This window comes from Lissotriton helveticus, chromosome 3_1 (genome assembly GCF_964261635.1).
Source record: "Lissotriton helveticus chromosome 3_1, aLisHel1.1, whole genome shotgun sequence".
Taxonomy (NCBI): Eukaryota; Metazoa; Chordata; class Amphibia; order Caudata; family Salamandridae; genus Lissotriton; species Lissotriton helveticus.
In genome coordinates, this window is record NC_136061.1 from 496,441,493 (window position 1) to 496,463,203 (window position 21,711).

Genomic DNA, 21,711 nt, shown 5'->3' on the forward strand with positions numbered 1-21,711 from the left:
GCTAATATACCCTGATGGGCCACATCCAAAGTAATCAGTCTTCTCTTTTTAAAATATGGATAAAGAAACCGCTTAGAGTATTTAAAATAGTACTTACAAAAGAATAAAAAGTGTATAATAGATTGGTTACTCCTCTCATCACAATGACATGGGTTTTGGTTAAAATTTGGATGATGATCAAATGGAAAGCAAAGTGCAAATCTAATTGTGTCTGCTCTTAATCTGAACAATAGGCACCTCTCCCAACAGCTCATAGCTAGAGTCAAATACATGTGAAGTGGGCGGCAATGCTGGTCCATAAACATATAGTTGCGCACGAGTGTTTTCTCTGATTCTACGACATCCCGTTCTCTATTATAAAGGGAGTATAAAGCATCCCACAGTTCGTTTTTTGGGACTGCTTCTGCTAAAGTGGGATCTAGGAAAAGATTCTCTTTATTAACACTACGCAAACTTTGAAGCACGCCTCTTAGCCATGGAATTTCCAGCCCTTTATCACATTTTAGGCAATCGATGATAATCTGCCTTGTCAGGGATGCCGCTTGGTTCTTCCACACTGATATCCAAAAAAGTGCAGGTCGGGCACAAATAAAATCAAATATAAAATTAATAGTGAGCTCCTTGTGACATATATATTGAGGGGTCGAGATTGGGGTACTCAGCAGTCTCCTACAGAACCTGTTTTCTTCCTGTTGGATACCTACAGGTTTAACTATACCCCAAATCTCGGCACCGTATGTGGCCACCGGAGTGCATTGAAGTTTGTAGATTTTCTGGACTGCTAGGAGAGCCCCAGTGGTCTTAGGATGGGGCAGGCTCAAGATCGAATTGTTGGCCTTTGAGAACTTGCTCCTGGAGTGAGCTAAGTGCTCACTCCAGGAGCCGTTCGCAGCAAAGGCCAACCCCAAATAGACAAGTAATCTAGTACAGGTCAGTTTTTGGCTGTCTATTGTAATAGTGCCTATATCACGCTTCCCTGGTCCGCTGCACACTAAAAAAGAGTTCTTAAAATGGACGCGCAAGTCCAACTCCTTCATGTATTTATTGAAATTTTGGACCAGAAGACGCAGGGAGTTTGGGGTGCGGCCTATAAGGACCGCATCATCTGCGCATAGTAGCACAGGGATGGGCTTCCCATTTATGTTCGGGACATCCTGAGTGACTGTTTTCAAGGAACTATTCAGCCCATTGATATATATATATTAAAGAGTAGGGGGGCCAGAACACAACCTTGTCTGACCCCCCTACATACATCAATTGTCCCCGAAACCTCACCTCCCATGCCAAGCCTTACTTGTGCCTGAAGATCTTTATGTAGGTACGCTAAAAGTATACCAATGACTCATCCAGCCCTCCTGCCAAGAGGATTGTCCACAGCTTCGCCCTGTTCTCTAGGTCAAAAGCTGTGGATAAATTCCATGTAAATTGGAGACCTCCGTGCGATGGTATATTTCCCAACAATTAAATTCAAGTTGAGACATTGTTCGATTGTTCCAACCTTGCCCCGGAAGCCCAACTGACATGGATCTAAAATGGTGTTTCTTTCTGTCCATGCCAACATTTTGTTGTACAGAACTCGTCCTAATATTTTAAGGGTGTTGTCTATTAGGGAGATAGGTCTATAGTTGCATGGGAGGGATCTATCTCCTTTCTTAAAAATCGGGACTATTATACTCCTGGCCCAAGTACCTGGTAAATTTGCCACAGTTAGACTATTAAAAACATTCAATAACAAAGGGGCCCAAAAATCCGGGATCCACTTAATTAAACTAATAGGGAGCCCGTCTGACCCTGGCGCTTTGTTGCCTAAACTCTGATTGACGGCTTCGACGACTTCCAAAATACTTATTTCTATGGGTACAGGACTGCCTGGAACATTAGTTTCCACACCTGATAATGGTGTGGCATAAATTTCTGAAAAATGTTTGACCCATGCATCACTAGAGATGTTGCAGCTAATCGGGGTAGATGTCTGATCCATGGATCGAAGGTCCCTTACTGCTACCCAAAAAATATTACCCTTTTTTTGGTTGTCAGCCTCGGATAGTTTTTCCCAGCGTTCGGTCAAGAGATCCTTCTTTCTGCCTTCAATCACCTCATTGTATTTCTTTCTAGCCAGTTTAACTTCTATTGTACACCTTGGGTTGGCTGAGAGTACCCTGCGTAAATTCCTATTTTCTAGCGTGCATTTGTGATTAAACCATCTCAGGGTGCTTACCTTTTGGGATATGGGCCTGGAAAGAAGGGTTTTAATCGCTTGGCACAATTTATTAAAATCCTGAATTATCATTGCTTGTGAGGATTGCAATGAGAGGCAGGAATCAATGAGATACATTTTATCCTTGGCCAGTTCCCTAAACACTTTAGAACTATCAACCCCCTTCCAGTGTAATCTTAAGTTGTCAGCTGCCAACGTCCGGTATGTAGCCCCGCATTCAGTCTGGAAAGCCGGCCTGGGGGCAGTATTCATCAGTATTTTATTAGGGTTATGGTCTCCGAAATCTGAAGGAATTACTTCAGCTGTCCCTAACTGTTTTTCAATCAAGGGACATATGAAGACAAAGTCTATTATGGAGCTACAGCCCCTGCCCCTGAAAGTTGGGTAATTATTTATGGTTGACCCTGCCACCAGATCCATGACATTGGCCAGATTATGCGATCTTATAAACCGACCAAGTTCAACGCCTCTGCATGCAGATTGCCCATGTTAAACCAGCCCTCCTTCAGGTCCTTTGCCAGAAATGTTGGCATTAAAATCACCCCCCAAAAGAATACCTATGGGGTCCCCCTTGTTAGACTGTGTATCCAGGTTTGAGATGAAATCAAAAAGCCTAATACAACTCTCATTTGGGACTGAATGAAAATCATTATTATAAAAATTTACCAGATGAAAGTGAATCCGTCTTTTAAAAATCACTACCTGGAAGTCTAGGTTACGAGTTGGAATTGCCTTAAAACTCCCCTCAGCAGCCACATTAATCCCTATAAATAGACCTCCTGATGGTCTGCCTATCCTGGTTATTTGGGCTGTTACGCTAAAACAATGGAACCCCTCGATGAACAGATCTTCTGTGGCCCAGGTTTCCTGGAACATGACAATATCATGCTCCCTTATCATGTTTAGCCATTCATGATTATCAAGTCTGGAGCGTAAACCTGCCACATTCCAGCTTATGATACTCAAGGTGGCTCAATTGCCGCCTCTAGGTCTAATTATCCTCTCTAGGGTACTCTTAGATCTAGATGGCATGCTTGACATTGGCCTATCAGGGGCTTGTGTATTGGGTGTCATGACTAATGATCAGTCCTGTTTGTCCAGGCTGGAGAGTACGTGATATCTATTCATTTGTGGCACAACTGTTTCTAAGCTCCTTATTGGGATTGAGGGTGGTTTATAGAAATAGCCCAGGAGGCGTACACTAATATTGGTTGAAGGGGCAAATAACTGTTCTCTGATAGATAGTAAGCGTCCAACCAGTTGGGGTCTACTAAAGTTTAAGACGATACAATCACCATCCATGCACTTGTTTGATAGGCCAACCCACACAACTCTCCTGACCATGATTATTGCCTCCATCTTGCGCAGATTGAAGTTCTTGTGTTTACGGAGACAATCTGCTGATTTATTTCGGAGATCAGACCATGTCTCTCTCTGGCCTGCTCCGAGCGTAGGAACACCAGTTAAGACGAGCACATAGGGTCAGAGGCCGGTGGTAAATGTAAGACATCGGGGTTGGGATTTGTACCTAAATTACAAACGCCTGCCTTCATGTCGTTAATACAGACAGCTGATGCTGAGCCCTGCTGGGGCGGCCTATCTTGGGACTGCTTGTGCCGCCCGATCCTAATGTCGTCCTATTGCCTCTATTGGCAGGGTCATCATTTGTTATGGGACATACCCCTTTGTTCCCACAAGTTACACATGGTACAAATAGAGGGGTTACCATGGGGTCAGCAATACTTGATGGGTGTAATACTCTATTGCAATCAGTATGATCGTTCCGAGCTGGTTTGGTGTTATTTCCCCCGCTCCCACCCCCATTTATGTTGTCTGCCATTAAATTTGATTTCGGCATTTTCTCCCATAATAAGTCAAGTTTTTAAACAAAAATCTCCATTAAATCATCCAGTCTTGATTCAAACCCTTCCATTAAAGTGTCCAGAATTGCGATGCCCATCTCTACTGCATTGTTCCATTTTCCGGGCTATCTTCGGTCTGTGTGGCAATCGAGTTTGTCGTCAGGACCTCAACCGTTTCACTGCTACCACAGGGGGCTCCTCTATTGGCATTTTTCGCCTTCTGCTTGGACTTAGACTGAGTAAATGTAGCAGCATTTTTCTTTCCCCTGATTGATGAGGAAGCTAATATCCGGCTTCTAGCTGCCTTGCTGGAGTTCCCTCGGGTATTAGTAGCAGGTGCACTCGAATTCAGGGTAACAGAGGGGGATAAGGGTGGTGTGTGTGTTTAATATACCCGGGTCTGATGGCACGGGGGACAATCTTAAACTGTCAGATTGAATTTGATCAACTGGATCCCCGAGTGACAGGCGCGTTTGGTGCGAAACAGGATCCAAAGACAGTCTTCTCTCAGTTGCCTGTATCTCGTGTATGAGTACTGATTTAGCCCTTAAGATAAAATCATCCAAAGTTCCAACTACCCCTCTCCGCTTACTCATTTTATACAGTAACTCTATTGACTTCTGGGTCAGTGATTAAAGACTCTGGTAGCAAGGCAATAATGAAGTTTTGTAAAGTTCACACATTACCTTGGTTTTTGATAGTCCTTTGACCCCCTTTCCAAGATATTGTCAGTAGATATAGAAAAGGCTTTTGATAGCTTGGAATGGCCATTTCTTTACAAAACAATGAGGTGTTTTGGATTGGGAGACGCCTTTGTGGGTTGGACAGCAGTGTTATATACATCGGCAGTGGCAAGAGTGAAAGTGGGGACGATGAGATCACCCCGGTACGCAGTGCCTCGTGGGACTCGGCAGGGCTGTCCGCTGTCCCCGCTGTTATTTGCCTTCGCGATGGAACCTCTAGCAGCGCGCACCCGGCTAGGACAATGGTATGAGGGCCTGACGTTCAGAGGGGAGCAGCAGCATATTTCGCTATATGCGGATGATTTGTTGATGTTCCTGACGTATGCGGGGAGTGCGCTGGCGGGAGCGACGAGATTACTTGTGGATTTTGGCTGCATTTCCGGATTAAATGTGAATTGGTCTAAGACTTGCTTATTTCCAGTACTACCAGCGAGAATGGCGCCTAAGATGCCGCTGGCCATGCGATGGGAACCGTCTTGCTTGGAATATCTTGGTGTACGTGTCTATCAAGAAGCCAATGCTATTCTGGATGGAAACATAGGGAGGTGCGTACGAGCGCTGAAGGGAAGTATGGCTTTCTGGAGTACTCTGCCGTTGTCCGTGATGGGGAGGATAGCCCTGTTGAAAATGGTAGCACTCCCTAGGCTGTTGTACTTGTTCAGAACTTTACCGGTTTGGGTACCACGCTCGTTATTCAAGTTATTGCAGTCCATGGTGGTGGGGTTTCTCTGGGGATCGGGAAGACGTAGAGTAGCGCTGAAGACCATGATGAGGCCAAAGGCAGAGGGCGGGCTGGCGGTCCCAGACCTGGAACTCTACTACCTAGCGGGACAACTCCAACTCCTCACACAAGCGATGGCAAAGGAGTTTAAGGGGCCGGAGGACTTGAAGGGCAGGGGCATACCGAGGCATATCCTATCAGGAGTGTGGAATTCCTATAGCCCGACGCCCAGGACATGTTGCTTGGGGTCAAGGACAAGAAGCTTTCGTGTTTATTCTGTCCTTGGGACAAGTATGCCCAACCCCCTGCAGCACAAAATGTTGATGCATGCTAGCATTTCCCAAAAATATTCATAATGGAAAATCAGTGTAACCAATTGCAACAAAAGTATAGGGAACATGAAAATAAACAAGCATTGGCAAAGCCAATAGGCATGACTTTGGTATTCAGCCTTTTGGTTATGTCAATGTGTACATTATTTGATGTGGGTTTTTGTAAAACTTCATTGTTTTGGGCGCGGCCGGTCCTCATTATAACAAACATCGGCAAAGGCAAAAATATTTTTGGTCTCAAAACCAAACATTGCCACACTGAACAAAACTACTTTGCATGCCAATATGCTCCTTGTGAAAGAGCAGAATTCTGTCCCTCTCAGTCAAGCCAGCCGGTAGATAGAGAGAGAATTTTAATTAAAAAATGGCAGACCTAAACAGGGGACCAATTTTGAAAGAAAGTCACAAAAGTGCACCCTTGGAATATATGTACTTGCAGTGGTGCAGATTTACGGCTTTTATGAATTCACAAGAATCTAGGAGTTTACTCCTAGAAAATCTTTGTGAACTGCATTTTAGCACTGGCAAATAATTATATGTAGATTTCCTCATGCAGCAATCAGTTGCGCGGTAACAAGTTCACTTTCCCATCGACCACTTTTTTCCCCAACCCTGAAAGAAGTTTTACCTCTGCCCTTCTCTAGACTAAACTTCCAACCTTTTTCTATATGGGAAAATAATGGAGATAAGCTGATAAAAACCCATAAAACATTCAAGTTAATAGGTTTGCACAAACTCAAAACGGCATTCCAACCATGGTGAACTATTGCTTACCGCTACCCCCAGCCCCACTATGTAGATCTGTGGAAAGGTGGCAAAACAAGTGAATTGCTAGTATTCACACCCTACTATGGTATGAGTTCTGGCATAATCATAGGGGCTATTATCAGAGATTTTATATAATGAGATTGCTGCCATAATTTCTCGCAGCACCACATGGCACCAAAAGGACGAGTGGATTTTGTTACAGGACAAGTGATTTTATGAAGCAACCTGTCCCATGGACAAGTAGATATTTTATTAAATACCTTACCCACCCCTGTCCTAGCCTTCATTATTCTACAGCAGCGGTTGGACCTCGGGGATCTCTCCCTAGAGGAAAGAACACTACGGCTGTGCTAGAATCAGAGTCAGCGGCGTGCAGGTGTCTCACACCCTTATCACCCGAAATTCCGCTGGGAATGGCTACAGCATTGCCCCATGGAGGAGACTGGTCTCCCTTGCAAGACTGGGAGCAGGCGGGGATCCAGGTGCTTGGGGATTTATACGAAGATGGCGCATTGCTCCCCTTCAGGCGTTGCAGGAGCGATATGACCTGCCTAGGGGTGGATTCTTGGTGCATGCTGCCCTGGTGCGTGCGCTGCAAAAACATTGGAAAGGGGGCTTGGCAGAGCCTGCGACGATGGCGTGTCAGTACGTGGTAATGGCGGCGGGCACATTTAAGGCTGTTACGTGCCTGTATGCGAGAATGATGAACGAGGGATTGGCTCCGCTGGATACACTAAAACTAAAATGGGAAGAGGGAATTGGAAAACCCATCCCAGACTCTGTATTGGGTCAAATCTTGCGCAGGGCATGAAAAAGCACCAGAAACGCACGATTTCAGATAGTATATTTTTTCATAATACATAGGGCATATTTGACGCCTGGTAAGATTATGAGATACTTTAACATTGAGAATGCGGTGTGTCCCAGATGTGCTGGAGTAGGGGTGGAGTTGGAACACATGTTGTGGAAGTGCCCGAGGTTGGGGAATTACTGGAGCGAAGTGGGAGATCTCCTGAACTTGATTACAGAGCGTAACTTAGAGTTTGACATGGCTACGTGTATATTACATTGGTTTCCACACATCTCCAAAACAAAAGTGACAAACAAATTTTATAGATATGGGTCTGGGTCTGGTGCTGGCGAAAAGAGAAATAACAATGCACTGGAAGTCTAGTGAGGGTCCCAACAGTAAGAGATGGAGGGCAAAGTTGTTCAAGTGGGCTAGTGCAGAGGACGCAATTCGACTTAGGCAAGCGCGACGCATGAACAATGAGAAAGCATTAGATACAGCAAGAGCATGGGGAGAACTAGTCCACACCCCAGCGGATCAGCAGACACGAGAAGCCCAAGGACGAAATGATCAAGCGCAGGAAGGACACTGAAATGCCCAAAGTGGGAATCCTAAGAATAGGCCACACACTCCATGCAAAACATATCCGCAGACATATAGAACACACCGGTAACAGGGGCTAGGGAGGGGGAAGAAGGGGGGAAGAGGAGTGGTAGATTGGGAAGGGGGAGGGGGGTGGGGTTAAATAAGGAGTTAACACATTTGATGATTGGGATTGTTTGTTGAGATATCACATAGGAGTATAAGTTAATTGAGAGCAAACTGTTTGGACTTAATCGCTGCAAGACCCGGACTACGGCGGAATACTTGGTTCCTATGAAGATTCCTTGTTCTCATGGAGGGGCTGGTTGGGTTTTGAGGAATTGACTATAAGATGTATGACTGTTGTGCAAAATTACCATAAAATGTGTTTTAAAAACAAAGTGGTTTCTACCGGAACCGCACTGTATTGGAAGTAGGGGCATTTCGCACAGCCATAGTGCTTCATAATAGTCCCATATAATTCTGGTGTTGGAGAAGATTCTCTCCCTGCTCTGCTGCTTCTTAGCTAGGTCTGTGCTGTTTAAGTACCACTATTTACCCACATACAAGCGTCCACTTGAAGGTGACTCAATTCCCATGCTTAGTCTGTCTTACAGTGGACCCTTGGATGGGTTATAAGGGCATCCATCATATGTGACTCAGGACTTTTAAAGGGCTCCATCTGATGCGAGACTCCAAGCACAAGGGCATCCAGACCCTTTGCCTCCTCCGGTTCTTCAAGGTTAGTTTCTGCTTGAGGGACTGTTTAGGAAGAAATCCCAAGGACGTATTCAGTCACAGTTTTGAGTCTGATTTCTAATGTGTGCTACACAACTCATATGCTGATACAATCCTGGTGATGACGAAAAGAACAAAATGGACATTTTTATGTCAGTTCTCTAAGTCGACAATTACATAGATTTTCGAAATGCTAGCTACTATGATACCTTACCCTAGCTTAGGTTTTGTATTGTCTAAAAATGAGTTTGTTTTGATTGTGACTGTTCATGCGAGGTTAGACAGCCACACGATGTTACTGTGCTTACTGTCTAGAGAAAAACCCATTGACTTCTTGATGTACTTGAGTATGGTGCCAGGAAGGAGTTATTTCTTCTATTTCGTGAAGTGCTGTATAAGTATTTTGTGTGCTGTATGGGACAAAGCCCCCTTTGGTGTCTGTAATTGGTTACTTAGGCTTCCGAACCTTCCACACTAAGGTGCTTTCCAACAGAGAATTCAAAAATTATCCAAAATCTTGCTCTGGGCAGTAAAATCCTGGCTTCGGCAGGCTGGCACCCCTAGATACACACTTGCTCTCAGCCAGTGGAGTCTTGACACAGAGGCCACTGTTAACTATATTCTCCGGACTAATTGGACACAGGGGACTAAATTGCTTGCTCTTGGATATTTCAGACAAAACATTGAATAAACTGTTAAAATACGCTGTTTGATGGGTAAGGTATGGTTGGAGTAAAAACACTCTATTTGCATTGAAACATTAATGATCAATGTGGTCACAACCAGAGCCTTCGGGCTATCTTCCTAAAGAAACCATTACTTCACGGTGTAAAAGGTCCAAATTTGCAAGGCTGACCTTCAGCATCATCCACATTATATTAAATGCCAATAAGGAAGTTCTCTTTCACTGTACATGTTTAATGTGTGAGTGAGTCTGCTGCTATGCCTATTTAAACATCAAGGTAGTACCTCATTAATGTATGCGGATGATACTCAGTTTGTGGTTACACTTGATCAGAATGCCTCTAAATGAGTAACCAATCTTAGTGCTTCTTTAGTAAGTATTGAATCCTGGATGATTGGCGGCTTTCTCAAACTAAACAGTAACGATACCGAGCAGCTTTTAGCGCCAAACAAATCCTGTTGGCAAGATTCCACCTGGCTCCTGTTGATGAGCAGGTCTCCAGCCCCCCCAAAAGTAAGTTGCATCCATCCATACTAGTGTCATCTCTGTGTGTTTTAGCTTCCCCCAGCAGGGGCGGCTCTAGGCTCATGGTGGCCCTGGGCAGGGAGCGTAAGTAGGGGGCCCCTTAAGATGAGGTCCGGGCAGGGCGGAGCGCGGAGGTAATTAAAGAGGGGGGGGGATATTTGGAAGTGGAACAGAGCGGAGGCTGCCAAATCCCTGCCAGGGGCCGCCACACAAATATGTATCCATCCTCAGAGGATTATTATATTAAGGATGTAGGGCGTGGTGGCTCCTGGGGTTTGGTGGCCCTGTGCAGGTGCACAGCTTGCACATGCCTAAGGCCGCCCCTGCCCCCAGATTACTGCAGTGGTCTTTAAGTCTACCAGTTGCAGTGTATTCAGAACTTTGCAGTTGGGGCAGCTAGAGTTTCTGAGAAAGTTTGCCAAATGGTTTGCTACAAGAAAATGTTTCTCTGGCTCCCAGTAAAGTTGAGGGTTCCACTTTAATATCATTTGCATTGTGCATAAGATCTACTACGGACTTCCTCTCTGAGACACATTCCATGATTACAAGGATGCATGCACCCTGCATCTTTGTTCCGTACTGCTTTTTCAGGTCCTCAAGTACTAACTTGCATGGTTTGGGGGACTTTCTTAAGGCCACCTGGTCTCTAATTGCTGAAACACCTCCCTCTTGTTCTCAAGAATGTGACCACTCACCAGTGTTTTAGGAAGGCTTTGAAGACACTCTTTTCCGTATATTGGTTCTTGCCTCCTGAATCTATTTTTCTTACCACCGCCCTCCACTCTTGGCTTCAGGCTTCTCAGTGTCATGAAGGTCTGTGCATGACTGTGGGGTGTTTAAATAAATAATTACATACTTACCCAGTGATAACACGGCCCCCAGATTGTGCATCAGTGATAAGACTGCAATGCATTCTGTACAACAGCCTCAAAATCTGTTTGATAAGGACTCCTTTTAGTCCCACTCACCTGGAGGCAGACTCCAGGGATGCTTGCCGGAGAAGGTTCCTGTGATTTTTGAGGGGGTGTTTTCTCCAGTACCTTAGTATTTGTTCTCCAATCATTCATTTCGTCTTTATTTCGACAAGAAAAATGTCATAAAAGTGTACACAATAAAATTCATCATAAAACATTACAATTGTTAAAAAAATACAAAGGTACAGAAGCCATACAAATCGTTCAATAAAACCATTAGTTTAAGATCAAAGGCCAATCACCCGAAGACACCTCGGGACACCTCCCCCCATAGATCACCTCGACAGTTGCACAGTTAGATTTCATCACAATTTAGCAGATACTTCCTTCTGATATTCCACATAGCAGCCAGGAATTTCGTGACCGCAAAAACAATTATTGGTGATAAGTCTGTTTTTAATATTCGGTAAGAGCGAAAACACTCCCTAATGCCCATGTTTTTGCAGATGGGGATGATCCACTTCTTCCTGGAAGCCTTGTAGGAAGGACAGAAAAAGATCGTGTGTAACTCTGTCTCTAATTCAGCCCCACACGCAGGGCAGTTCCTGGGAGCGTTAAGGTCCCAACGAGAGGTCAAAGCTCTTATTGGTAGGGAGTCATATCTCCACTGGAGGTATAGCTTCCTATGACCATTGGGGCTGATGATGTCAAAGGCAGTCTCCAGTTTATAGTGATCTTTTAGAACCAGGAATGATCTCGTTATTGTTCCAGTTTGGGCATTTGATAGACAGGCCAACAATTTTTGATCGTAATACAGACTAACTAACTCCCTTCGAGATATGCCCCTACACGCTTCTTCAGGATTGGACCATAATGGGGAGCAACCTAACCTATCAAATTCCTGCCTGATGTATTTCTGCCAGGAAAGAGTCCAGACGTTGGGAGTTTGTAACAGTTCTACAAGCTCACGCCTGTAACTGGCGAGTTCAGGGGTAACCCAAAGACGCCTCCAAAAAGTAAGGGGCTTGAGTCCCAGTTCTTCCTTGATTGATCTAAGTCCAAAGTCCATCCTAAGGGGGAGTAGGGGCGTACTAGGAGGCAAGGATACCAACTGCCTAAGAAACCTATTTTCCGTAGTGATGATTGCTTGATGGACACTGTGTCCCCACAGTTCCCCACCATAGGTCACCGCTCCCCGCGCCTGCATTTTGTAAATTTCAAGTGGGGGAGAAATGGGGTTTGAAATAGTTTGTTTTAGGAGTTTAAGGATCCTCCCTGTTCTCCAATCACTCGTCCTCTTCACTCCACCCTCCTAACAAGACACCATTTTAAATACAAAGCAACAGCGTTCCTCCTGAAGATAATCATACAGAAAAACCTTTTATGGGAATGAAGAACATTAAAGTACCTTCAACATTGATGCTGTCCTGAATGGCCCATCCAACACATCATCCTGCTAAAAAACATTTAGAAATATATAACATTTATGGTGGTTATTCTGCTTGAGATTGTGTATGTGCATGTATTACTAGAGAAGGATTGGCAGCTAACTTCAGTCGGACCTACTGTGTTCACTTCTTTGGATTCACCTTAATAGAGTGCTATTCGGACACATGCTGGGAGCATATGATTTTAATGCCCTTGCTGAAAGCATTCACCTCACTAGTGAAGGGGCCGGGACATTGAGGGAGTTTTAAGTGTCAGGCTGGATCCCTACCGACTATCTGTTTCTTTCTTGATGACTCTGAGTTTCATAAATTTGTGCATATTCATCATACCACAGGTCCAAGTTGGGGTGCACTCACTGCAGTGAACCCTAATATCACAGTGGAAATTCTCATGGGGTGGCTGTCAGACTGGCACAAGGTTTTCCCCTGCCTTTTTTTTGTTGTTTTTTTTTTGTAGAGTTTTATATAGCGCGATCTAGACCCGAACCGAATCAGGTATCAGAGCGCTTTACATAGCACAAGTTACGTTTTTACATGAGGACACACACTTTCATTTTTAGGCACGGGGAGATTAAGTGATTGGCCCAGAATCACAGGAGGTTTTGGCGTCGTTACCGAGACTCGAACCCAGATCCCCAGGTCCGAGGTCGAGCGCCTTAGCCGTTAGGCCAACTCCTCTCCTCTCTCTGCCTTTGTTCTGACCTTCAGCGGTTTTCGAATCAAGACAATCTAGACCAGATTGGAAGCCTCAGTAGGTGGTGGGTGCAGTCTTCTTGTGTTTGGAGTCTCCACTGGTGGAGCACTTTGCCACCAACGGGACTGGGAAATCCTATTTGTTCTGTCTTAAGGCGTTGTATGCGCAAGTATTCAGATTGATCATCAGCTGGAATTCATGGTTCCTGGTTCCTTTTACAGCTAATGTTGATCTTTTTGGGCAAATTGAAGAGTTCAGTACAACTGTGAGGCTGAATGTTCTCAATTTAGCTAGCAGCACATGACCTCAACCCTATCTTGTGACGTCATGGCATCTCTGTCTTCTATAGAATGTGTTGCCCCAGAGTAGGCATCTCTTCTCACAGTTTGGGTTGATTCTACACCCCCTACTGTGCTGGCTAGACCTGAAAAGAGCAGTAAACTTATGGGTCTAAGATGAAAACAGTGGATAAACAGGTAGAGAAGGAAACTGTATTTAAGGAAGCTCGCCAGTGGCAGTACTTTTGTATCACAGCCCACACTGAACTGATTATTGAGGAAGTTCTGAAGGGCTCAGAGCTCATACAACCACTGGTTGAACCGTCACATTGGTTCTGTGGAGAGATGAGTCCACCAGGAAGGCTATTAACAAAGGTAAGCAGTAGTTTTGTTTTTTAAATTGTATTAAAAAAGCCAGAATTAGCTTAATAAATGCAAAACCAGTGCTGTCCGTGAGACACAAGTAAGGTATGTTTTTGTTTAACTTTCAGTTAACGGTTAATGAGGCAGCAGCTCAGCTGTGTGTGAAAGACAATGCGCTGCTGACGAGAAGAGACGAGCTTTTCGCACTAGCGCGGCAGATCTCCCGCGATGTCACCTACAAGTACACATACAGGGCTACCAAGTAAGCTAATTTGAAGGAAAAAATCAATGTTCTCTTCCCAACATGCCGGGTATTGTATTTCTAGATACATCAATAACGTCCTTATTTAACAGTTAATTGATCTTTGCTGCCTTCTAGCTGCAAGCTGATTTGACACCGAATATTTGCTAAAATTGTATGTGGTAAATTGTACTCTAATCATTGTGCAACATTGTGGTTCAAATTCATTCATCTTTAGCTGCGTTTCAGGTATTTATCAGTCTTTAACTACTAATATTTATCCCTTGCTCACATCCTCCGGATGGATGGCTTTTTGATCTGGTCTGCAGATCTTTAGTGAAGCTCTTTGGTTACGAGTGAGGCGTTATTTTATGCAGGTATGCTGGGCTGTTCTCCTACTATACTTTGGGGACAGTGCACAATACCATGAATGTAATCCTTGCATTTTTCTGGTGTCAGCAAAAAGACTAGATGGATGTTGTCGTGTCGTGATGCAGTCTAGTGGTTGGGGGGCGGAGCTAGGAATAGGAACAGGAACAGGAGGGACAAGGACCGAGGGGCAGTTAGGAAGTAGACACTGGTGAATAAAGAAGTGTCTCCCACCATCAGCACGGCTCCTGTGTCTTCTTTAGGGGGAGCGCGACACTGGCGACGAGGGTGGGATGGTCATTCAGACACCCACATCGCTCAAACCCCTGCCGCCTGTAAGCGGCCGTAAACAGAGAGCCTGCAGCCTGTGTCAGAGTGGCGCGTGTGGAGCGCGAAAATCGAAGGGCTCACACGCTGCCTCTGATTGCTGCCCAAAGCGGTATCTGGCGGACTCCACCAAGCTGCCTGCCTAAGCGAAGAAGACGCCCGGCGTGCGACGCCTCAACTAGCCGGAAGTGGCCAAATTGAAAATCAGCGCGGAAACGGCGCGAAAATCGGAAGTGGCCAAAGTGAAAATCAGCGCGGAAACGGCGCGGAAATCGGGAAGCACACAACGAGCGGCTGCACCGATCGTGAATGAGAGGGCAAATCCTACCCAGCAAACAATCAGCCTCTGCACACACCTTTTCTCAAATACAACGCTGAAGAAGCGCGATCGCGCGCTGAAGAATCAGGAACTCACCCTGAGGCGTGAGTCATCGGACGTGACGCTGGGAGCTCACCCCAGACGCCCTTGTGCCATTTGCCACAGTCGTGGAGACATTAGCAGCCTCTGCGCTCAGGAAGGGGCCCCCGCACCTGGTGAGTGTTGTGAATGGGTGCCGAATGCCTGCAGCATAGGGAAAGAGCTAAATCTCGCGAAAGACGAGATCTCAAGGGGGCGGCCATCTTGAAGTCAGGCTGCCATAGACATTCCCTATCAAAGACATAGGGCGGCCATGTTAAAGTCAGGCAACTGGGGAATTTGCCAATAAGCGTGAGAAAATGCAACCCTCTGAAGTCAATAGAAAAACACAAGCAAATGCAAGAGGCCTAACAAAGAAACAAGCACAGGCAAGTGCAAGAAGGAATCATAAGCAAGTGCAAGAGACAGAATAAGACTGACACACGTACAACAAGCATTGGTAAATGCACGACAAAAAAGCAATAAAATAAGCCTGCGTAAATACAAGAGATAGAATAAGAAAAGAAGCACAAGTAAAGACAACAATAGAGTGAACAAACACGAGCGACTGCAAGAGAGAAAAATGTAATCAAGCAAGCACAAGCAAGTGAAATTAGCATAAGCAAACGCGTGAAATGTAGTCAAACAAGCACAAGCAGCTACAAAACAAACAGCGGTAAAGACGAGAGGAAACCACAACATACATTGGCAAACACAAGAGAACAAGCCTTGGTGAGCGCAAACAATAAGCATAAGCAAATACGAACAAATCAAACGCAACAATTACGAACAAAGAAACATACCGCCAACGGATGAGTGACGACCAAGCTGATCTCAAGAAACCAAGTTCTTCTAACTGAAGCTTGCGTATTCTACCATCATGCCAGTGAGGAAAGACACGCATAAACCCAACCCCTGCATCGGAGTACCTCCTCCAGTGGCACAGACCAGCGGCCACTGTTTAGGTCCCGAATGGTCAAGGTGGCTGGAGTCGTTGGACGAATTCCTCGCAACGATCGGCGAGCGAAGGGATAGCAAACGTCGACTACTATTGCTTCAGCTGGTGGGTCACCAAGGCCGACGCCTAATCAGAACATTTTCAGCAAGAAACACAGAGACATATAGGGAACTCAGAGAGACGCTGCTCGCTCATTTCTACACCAAGGAAGACGTGGATCATGAACGCATTGCTTTCAACGCAGCACGGCAGGAACCATTAGAATCCTTACCAAGCTTCATTACCCGGCTGCAACGTCTAGTGAAAGGTTGCCACTTCGACACCTTCACAAATGAAGATGCAATCCGACTGCGGGTGATTGAAGGCTGTTCAAAACCCGACACCAAGCGCAAGATCATTCAAGGGCGGTTCTCGCTAAAAGAGATCATCAGGAGAGCCGAAGTTGGAGAGCGGGTCAAAGCGAGGAAAGCATCCGAAGAATTTCACCAGGACGCAGGAAACAAAAAGAGAAGAAAGGAGACATCCCCCATGTCCGCGAGGAAAGCCCAGGAGACAAACAAAACCCGAGAGAGGGAGGGCGAAGGCGGACCAGAGACAAGATACCATGAGAGACAAAGTGACAGGGAACCCCCTAAGTCACCAACACAAAGGACAATGGATAAGGGTGTACGAAAGACTGGGACAACCAGGAATTGTGACAGCCTGATTGACATAACGTCGAGAAGTCACTCAACACACTACTCTGGAGAAATATCAAGCAGTGACGCAGACCACACAGAGGAGGCCGGAGACAGTCTACTCAACGGTTATGACGAAAATACCAAACACCGGCGAGGGGACAAGTCACGTTATCTCCGGAAACTAACATACTACTCTGGAGAAACATCAAGCAGAGACACAAACCACACCGAGGAGACCGACGACAGTCGACTCAACGGTTATGAGGAAAGGACCAAACACAGGCGAGGGGACAAGCCACGCCATCTCCAGAAACCGATACACACAAACACTCGAACAACTCAAGACGCATACGCTCAAGCCATCCGTGATCAGGAGAAAACAGAGAAGAGTCGAATGTTCCAAGACCAAACCAAAGAAGTAAATACGTGGCTAGCAAACAACCCCGTCACAGCAATAACACAAAAGACACTTCAAGAGATGCACCCAGAGGAGTGTCTCCTCATCCATGATCAGGAGAAAACAGAGAAGAGTCGAATGTTCCGAGACCAAACCAAAGAAGTAAATACGTGGCTAGCAAACAACCCCGTCACAGCAATAACACAAAAGACACTTCAAGAGATGCACCCAGAGGAGTGTCTCCTCGATAACGTCAACTCCAGGAGTGTGTCATCAACCGATTTAGAAAGCATGTCCGGACGATCACTTAGATCAACAGAATCCTGGTACCAACAACGGTCACGGTGTCCACCACCTGAAAACACAGTGGAAGCAAAGACCGTCTTCCCTGTCCAAAATAACACACCTCAGGCCAACAACCCGCAATGCCTGAACTCCCCACAAAACAACATGCCATGTCAGCCCCAGGAACATCATGACGTGAAGAATATACCGTCACCATTGAAGGGGTCAGCAAGGCTTATGCAAAGGGGGCACCGAAGAAACACAGATACAGGTGACTGTACCCGCTGGGCGGGAAGGGACCACCCAGTCACCCTACCCAGAAGGGCCAACACGTTGGGAAAGAGAGGTCATCATCATCAGTTAGAAGGGAAACGTGCACCGATGTTGTCTGGTATGCCTGTCCACGGACAGGAGGACAGTGTTGCCCCTGACCGAATAAGACAACGAGAAATAGAAGTGCATGCAGACGCTCGGAAGAGAACAAAAACAACGTCCACACATGTAAGAGATCAATTGCCACTTAAACAAGAATTACAAAAGAATACGGACAGCCAACCTCTAGCGGAGCCATCGACAGCCACATCACAAGAAGCGATACTCCTGTCAAGACAGCCGGAAAGACACAACGAAGTATCTCCAAGAGACTGCACCCTGCTGACGCCTGAGACACAGACTGAGCTTGAGTCTGTAATGGAGATGTGTCTCATGACTCAAACAGACGGGTCGCAGCCCTGTGCAGCTGACCAAGAAACTATAGACGTTTCGGAAATCAACTTCGTTTGTCAAGAAAGGGGGGAGATGTCGTGATGCAGTCTAGTGGTTGGGGGGCGAAGCTAGGAATAGAAACAGGAACAGGAGGGACAAGGACCGAGGGGCAGTTAGGAAGTAGACACTGGTGAATAAAGAAGTGTCTCCCACCATCAGCACGGCTCCTGTGTCTTCTTTAGGGGGAGCGCGACAGATGTGTTCTGGCTAACGGAACTGAGGCGCAGTCTGGCTACTTGTTTCTGCAGCTTTTAGAGCTTGACAAGGATCTTCTTGGGCAGACCAGAAAAGACGATGTTAAAGTTATCTTGGCATGGCAGCACAGTAGATTTTATGAGCCCAGTTCTGTTGTCCGTGCGAAAGAGTTGACCATTTTTCTGGCAATGAGAAAGCTGCATATTCATGGCCTTTGCCAAAATCAGTGGCGGCTCCTCTAAATGGGCGTTTGGGTGTCGCCTAACTGCTTTTCTCACAGTGCGAGAAGCAGAAACATAAAATGGTACAAACTACCATTTTATGTTTCTGCTTCTCGCACTGCGAGAAAGCAGAAGTGCTTGGTTGGGGGAGGGAGGGTGGGCGGTCCTGCTCGAGGGCAGGGGAGGAGTGGCTTACCCACTGCTGTGGGTACTGACTGTTTGGTCGGCCCTGGAGCCAACCCAACAGTCCGTACCCACAGCAGTGGGTAAGCCACTCTGCCCTCGAGCACGACGCCCACTCTCCTGGTTTCTCTATGTAGGAGAAAACGGCGCCGCTGGGGCGCTCTCCCCTGCACCTCACCAATTGCAACACTGCCATTGCAGCGTTGTGATTGGCTTAGGGGAGCAGGAGGCGGGAGGCTGCCTAAAACCTAGGAGCAACCGGAGGGCAGGAGCTGAGGTTGCAGCACATGATGGTGGAATTCGAGGAAGGTAAGTTTTCTTATTTATGGCCACTTAGCCCGCCCCCACCCCTCGTGTGCGAACCCACCCATCCGCTTTGCTGGTCGCGACTGTGCACATGGGCAGCTAATCTTCGTAGGACCATTTTCATGCTTTAGCAAGCTGTATGCTTTTTTTAATTCGCTCATTCGGGAGCCCGCTAAGCTCTGGCGTGTAATGCTAGGTTCTGAAGTGTGCCCAGGCACAACACCACACAGTAAGACGTGAATTCCGTGTTTCTTCTTCATCTGCAGAACGCTGGAGTGGAGTAGTGTCACATGCAGGCTTTGCTTTCCTTTGAAGGAATAGCCTCCTAGTTCAGGGTTGGCCCATTATTTCACTTTCAAATGACAGCCAAGGCCACAAATACTGCAGGGCATTAGAATGTGCAAAGGGGTGGGATAGGGGCCAGCGTGATGACCCAACTCAAGTTCACCTGACAAATGCGGTGCAGCTTGCAGGCCGCACTCCAGAAAGGATTATTCACACTACGTTGGGTGTGTGTTACAACGTTTTTCTGCCTGCGCAGCTGTGAAGCTTCATAATGCTAAGGGGTTGTGAGTACCACGAAGGGCTTTCATTTAGTTTTTTTTCCCCTGTCCTTGTGTCATTTCGTTGTTTCCCTGGTTTCCCTTTGCTCTGTGCAGACTCCGGACACCCCTGCCCCTAAACAACAAAGAAGAAGCTTTATTCACAAATATTATCAGCATGGAAACGCCTCAACGGTTTCACATATTGAAAAGGAATAGTTATCACAAGATCATCGACACTGGAACCTTGTAGTCCTTCAAATATCCATGATGAAGTGAACATATTTTTTACATCTCCACGATTTCGGAAACATGGAAATGCCTTTGTGCAAGTGTTTTGCATAGCACCATTGGGCCACCTTTCAGTCTTTTTTTCGCACCTTGCAGCACTAAAAGCATGCAGGTATTCCAAAAACAATAACGGAATTCTGGACATATGCAACTACAGCAAGAGAGAAAACACGGCTGTCAGCTAAGCATGGGGACTGCCATGACCCAGTCAAGCAACCCCGCTTCTACAAAAACAAAAAAACAAAAAAACCTTTATCTAACTCCTTCACTCAACTGAGGATAACACTTAAGTTAGCACCTAGTTCCTTTGACCTTGTGCTGCACTTACTTAAAACTGGAATGTACACTTATTGCAGTACATTGCATAATCCAGCTGCAGAGCTGCCTACCACTGCCTGGGAGCATGCAGGCAAATTATTTTAGTTTGTGGCTGCAGTACTGTTCCTATAATACAGCATTGCGACTCATTCCTGTATCAGCCAGTAGCTGTTGCTGATTTTACTGGTGTGTGGTATATGCAAAACTATCACTTGTTAAATATATAGAAAGAGTAAGCGCTAATCTGGGCGAATATTAGTGTCAACTTCCCGCCCTGAGCATTGAGCTTCTGCCTGCACCATGACAGTACAGTGCCATACCCGTGTTTACAGGCACTATGGCCGTTTAATTGTGGCCCGTAGGTATGGAAATGGATTACGGGTGACATTACCTCTAGCGTGTTTGCGGGCCATGAAAAGCACACTCTTGGTATGTTCAAGTATAGACAATAAGGTGACAGCTAGAGTCCGATATTCGTGCAAAACTCAACTAGTGTAGAATGCAGTGACCATAACACATTTTTTATTGTTGTTCAAAAAAATGGAAATGTTGTTCATAAAAGGTTTGCAATTTTGACACCTACGGCGCAGTTGCATTTTTATCCCATATTTTATTTATAGTGCCATGAACCACCATCAAGACAATAGAGCCTTATGCAAGCATAGTTGTCATTATTGCCTTATGAGTTCATGCCAGGGTCCGTTACACAAATGTCAGAATAAATTACATCTAACATAACCAGCATTAATAGCAATATATCAGTTCTTTAAGAATCTTTATAGAATTCTGCACTGCTTTTGAGTATGTCGCAGCTGAAGACGTAAATGCAGACATACAGGATTTCTCTATTAAGTTCAACCATGTGCTATTCTGTCACAGAATATGGTGTCAGTGTCAGGCGCTGGATGAGTTCTTTTTATTATTCACATTCCTGGTTGGCTGTAGGGCTTGAACTTTCTTGATGACGTGTTGTTAACTACTCAGGTAATATTGTTGTGTTTCTTTGCGTTTAAATTGCAAACCAGTGCTAGGCTGTGTCTTTCCTCTCTCTCCGGAGAGAGAGTTAAGAGAGATCATGTGCCCCTGCTGCCTCCGAGTGCCAGTCATCATCTCCTCAGAACTGTCCTAGCTTCTTGCGACCAGATGACCCCCTTAATCAATTGGTCATTCTCATCCTTTTTATGAACTTTGGAAATAGTTGCAAATAAAATTTGGTCTTGATCTGTTCTTCAGGTTATCATCTGACCATACACCTTGTAATGTTGGTGCAAGTGGAATGGGGAGTTAGTAGCTCCAGGATTTTATTGATCTGCGTTCTCGCCACCAGTTTTTTATAGAAGATATGTGCACTATAAAAACGAACACCAGCTAATCCCAAATTATGAGGCAAGAAACTGAAAATAATATTGCTCATTATGAGTTTAAAGGGAAATTACGCAATGCATATGTGGCACGGCTGTCTAGCTGATGTAACATCTGAAAAAACTGATGCAACATCCAGTCCAGTGACATGAAATGATAAAATTTGTTAAAATACCTGTACATATTCAACAGACCCTATCCAAACTTTTATTC

General features: G+C 45.6%; 1 protein-coding gene across 1 annotated transcript in view; it reads left to right on the forward strand.

Moving 5' to 3' along the window:
• NAB1 (NGFI-A binding protein 1) overlaps nt 1-21,711 on the forward strand; it is a 153,359-nt gene that overhangs the window by 59,970 nt on the left and 71,678 nt on the right. The window contains exon 3 of the mRNA XM_078680393.1: nt 13,790-13,923. Within this exon, the coding sequence (XP_078536519.1) occupies nt 13,790-13,923 (134 nt within the window). The remainder of the gene's footprint in view (nt 1-13,789; nt 13,924-21,711) is intronic.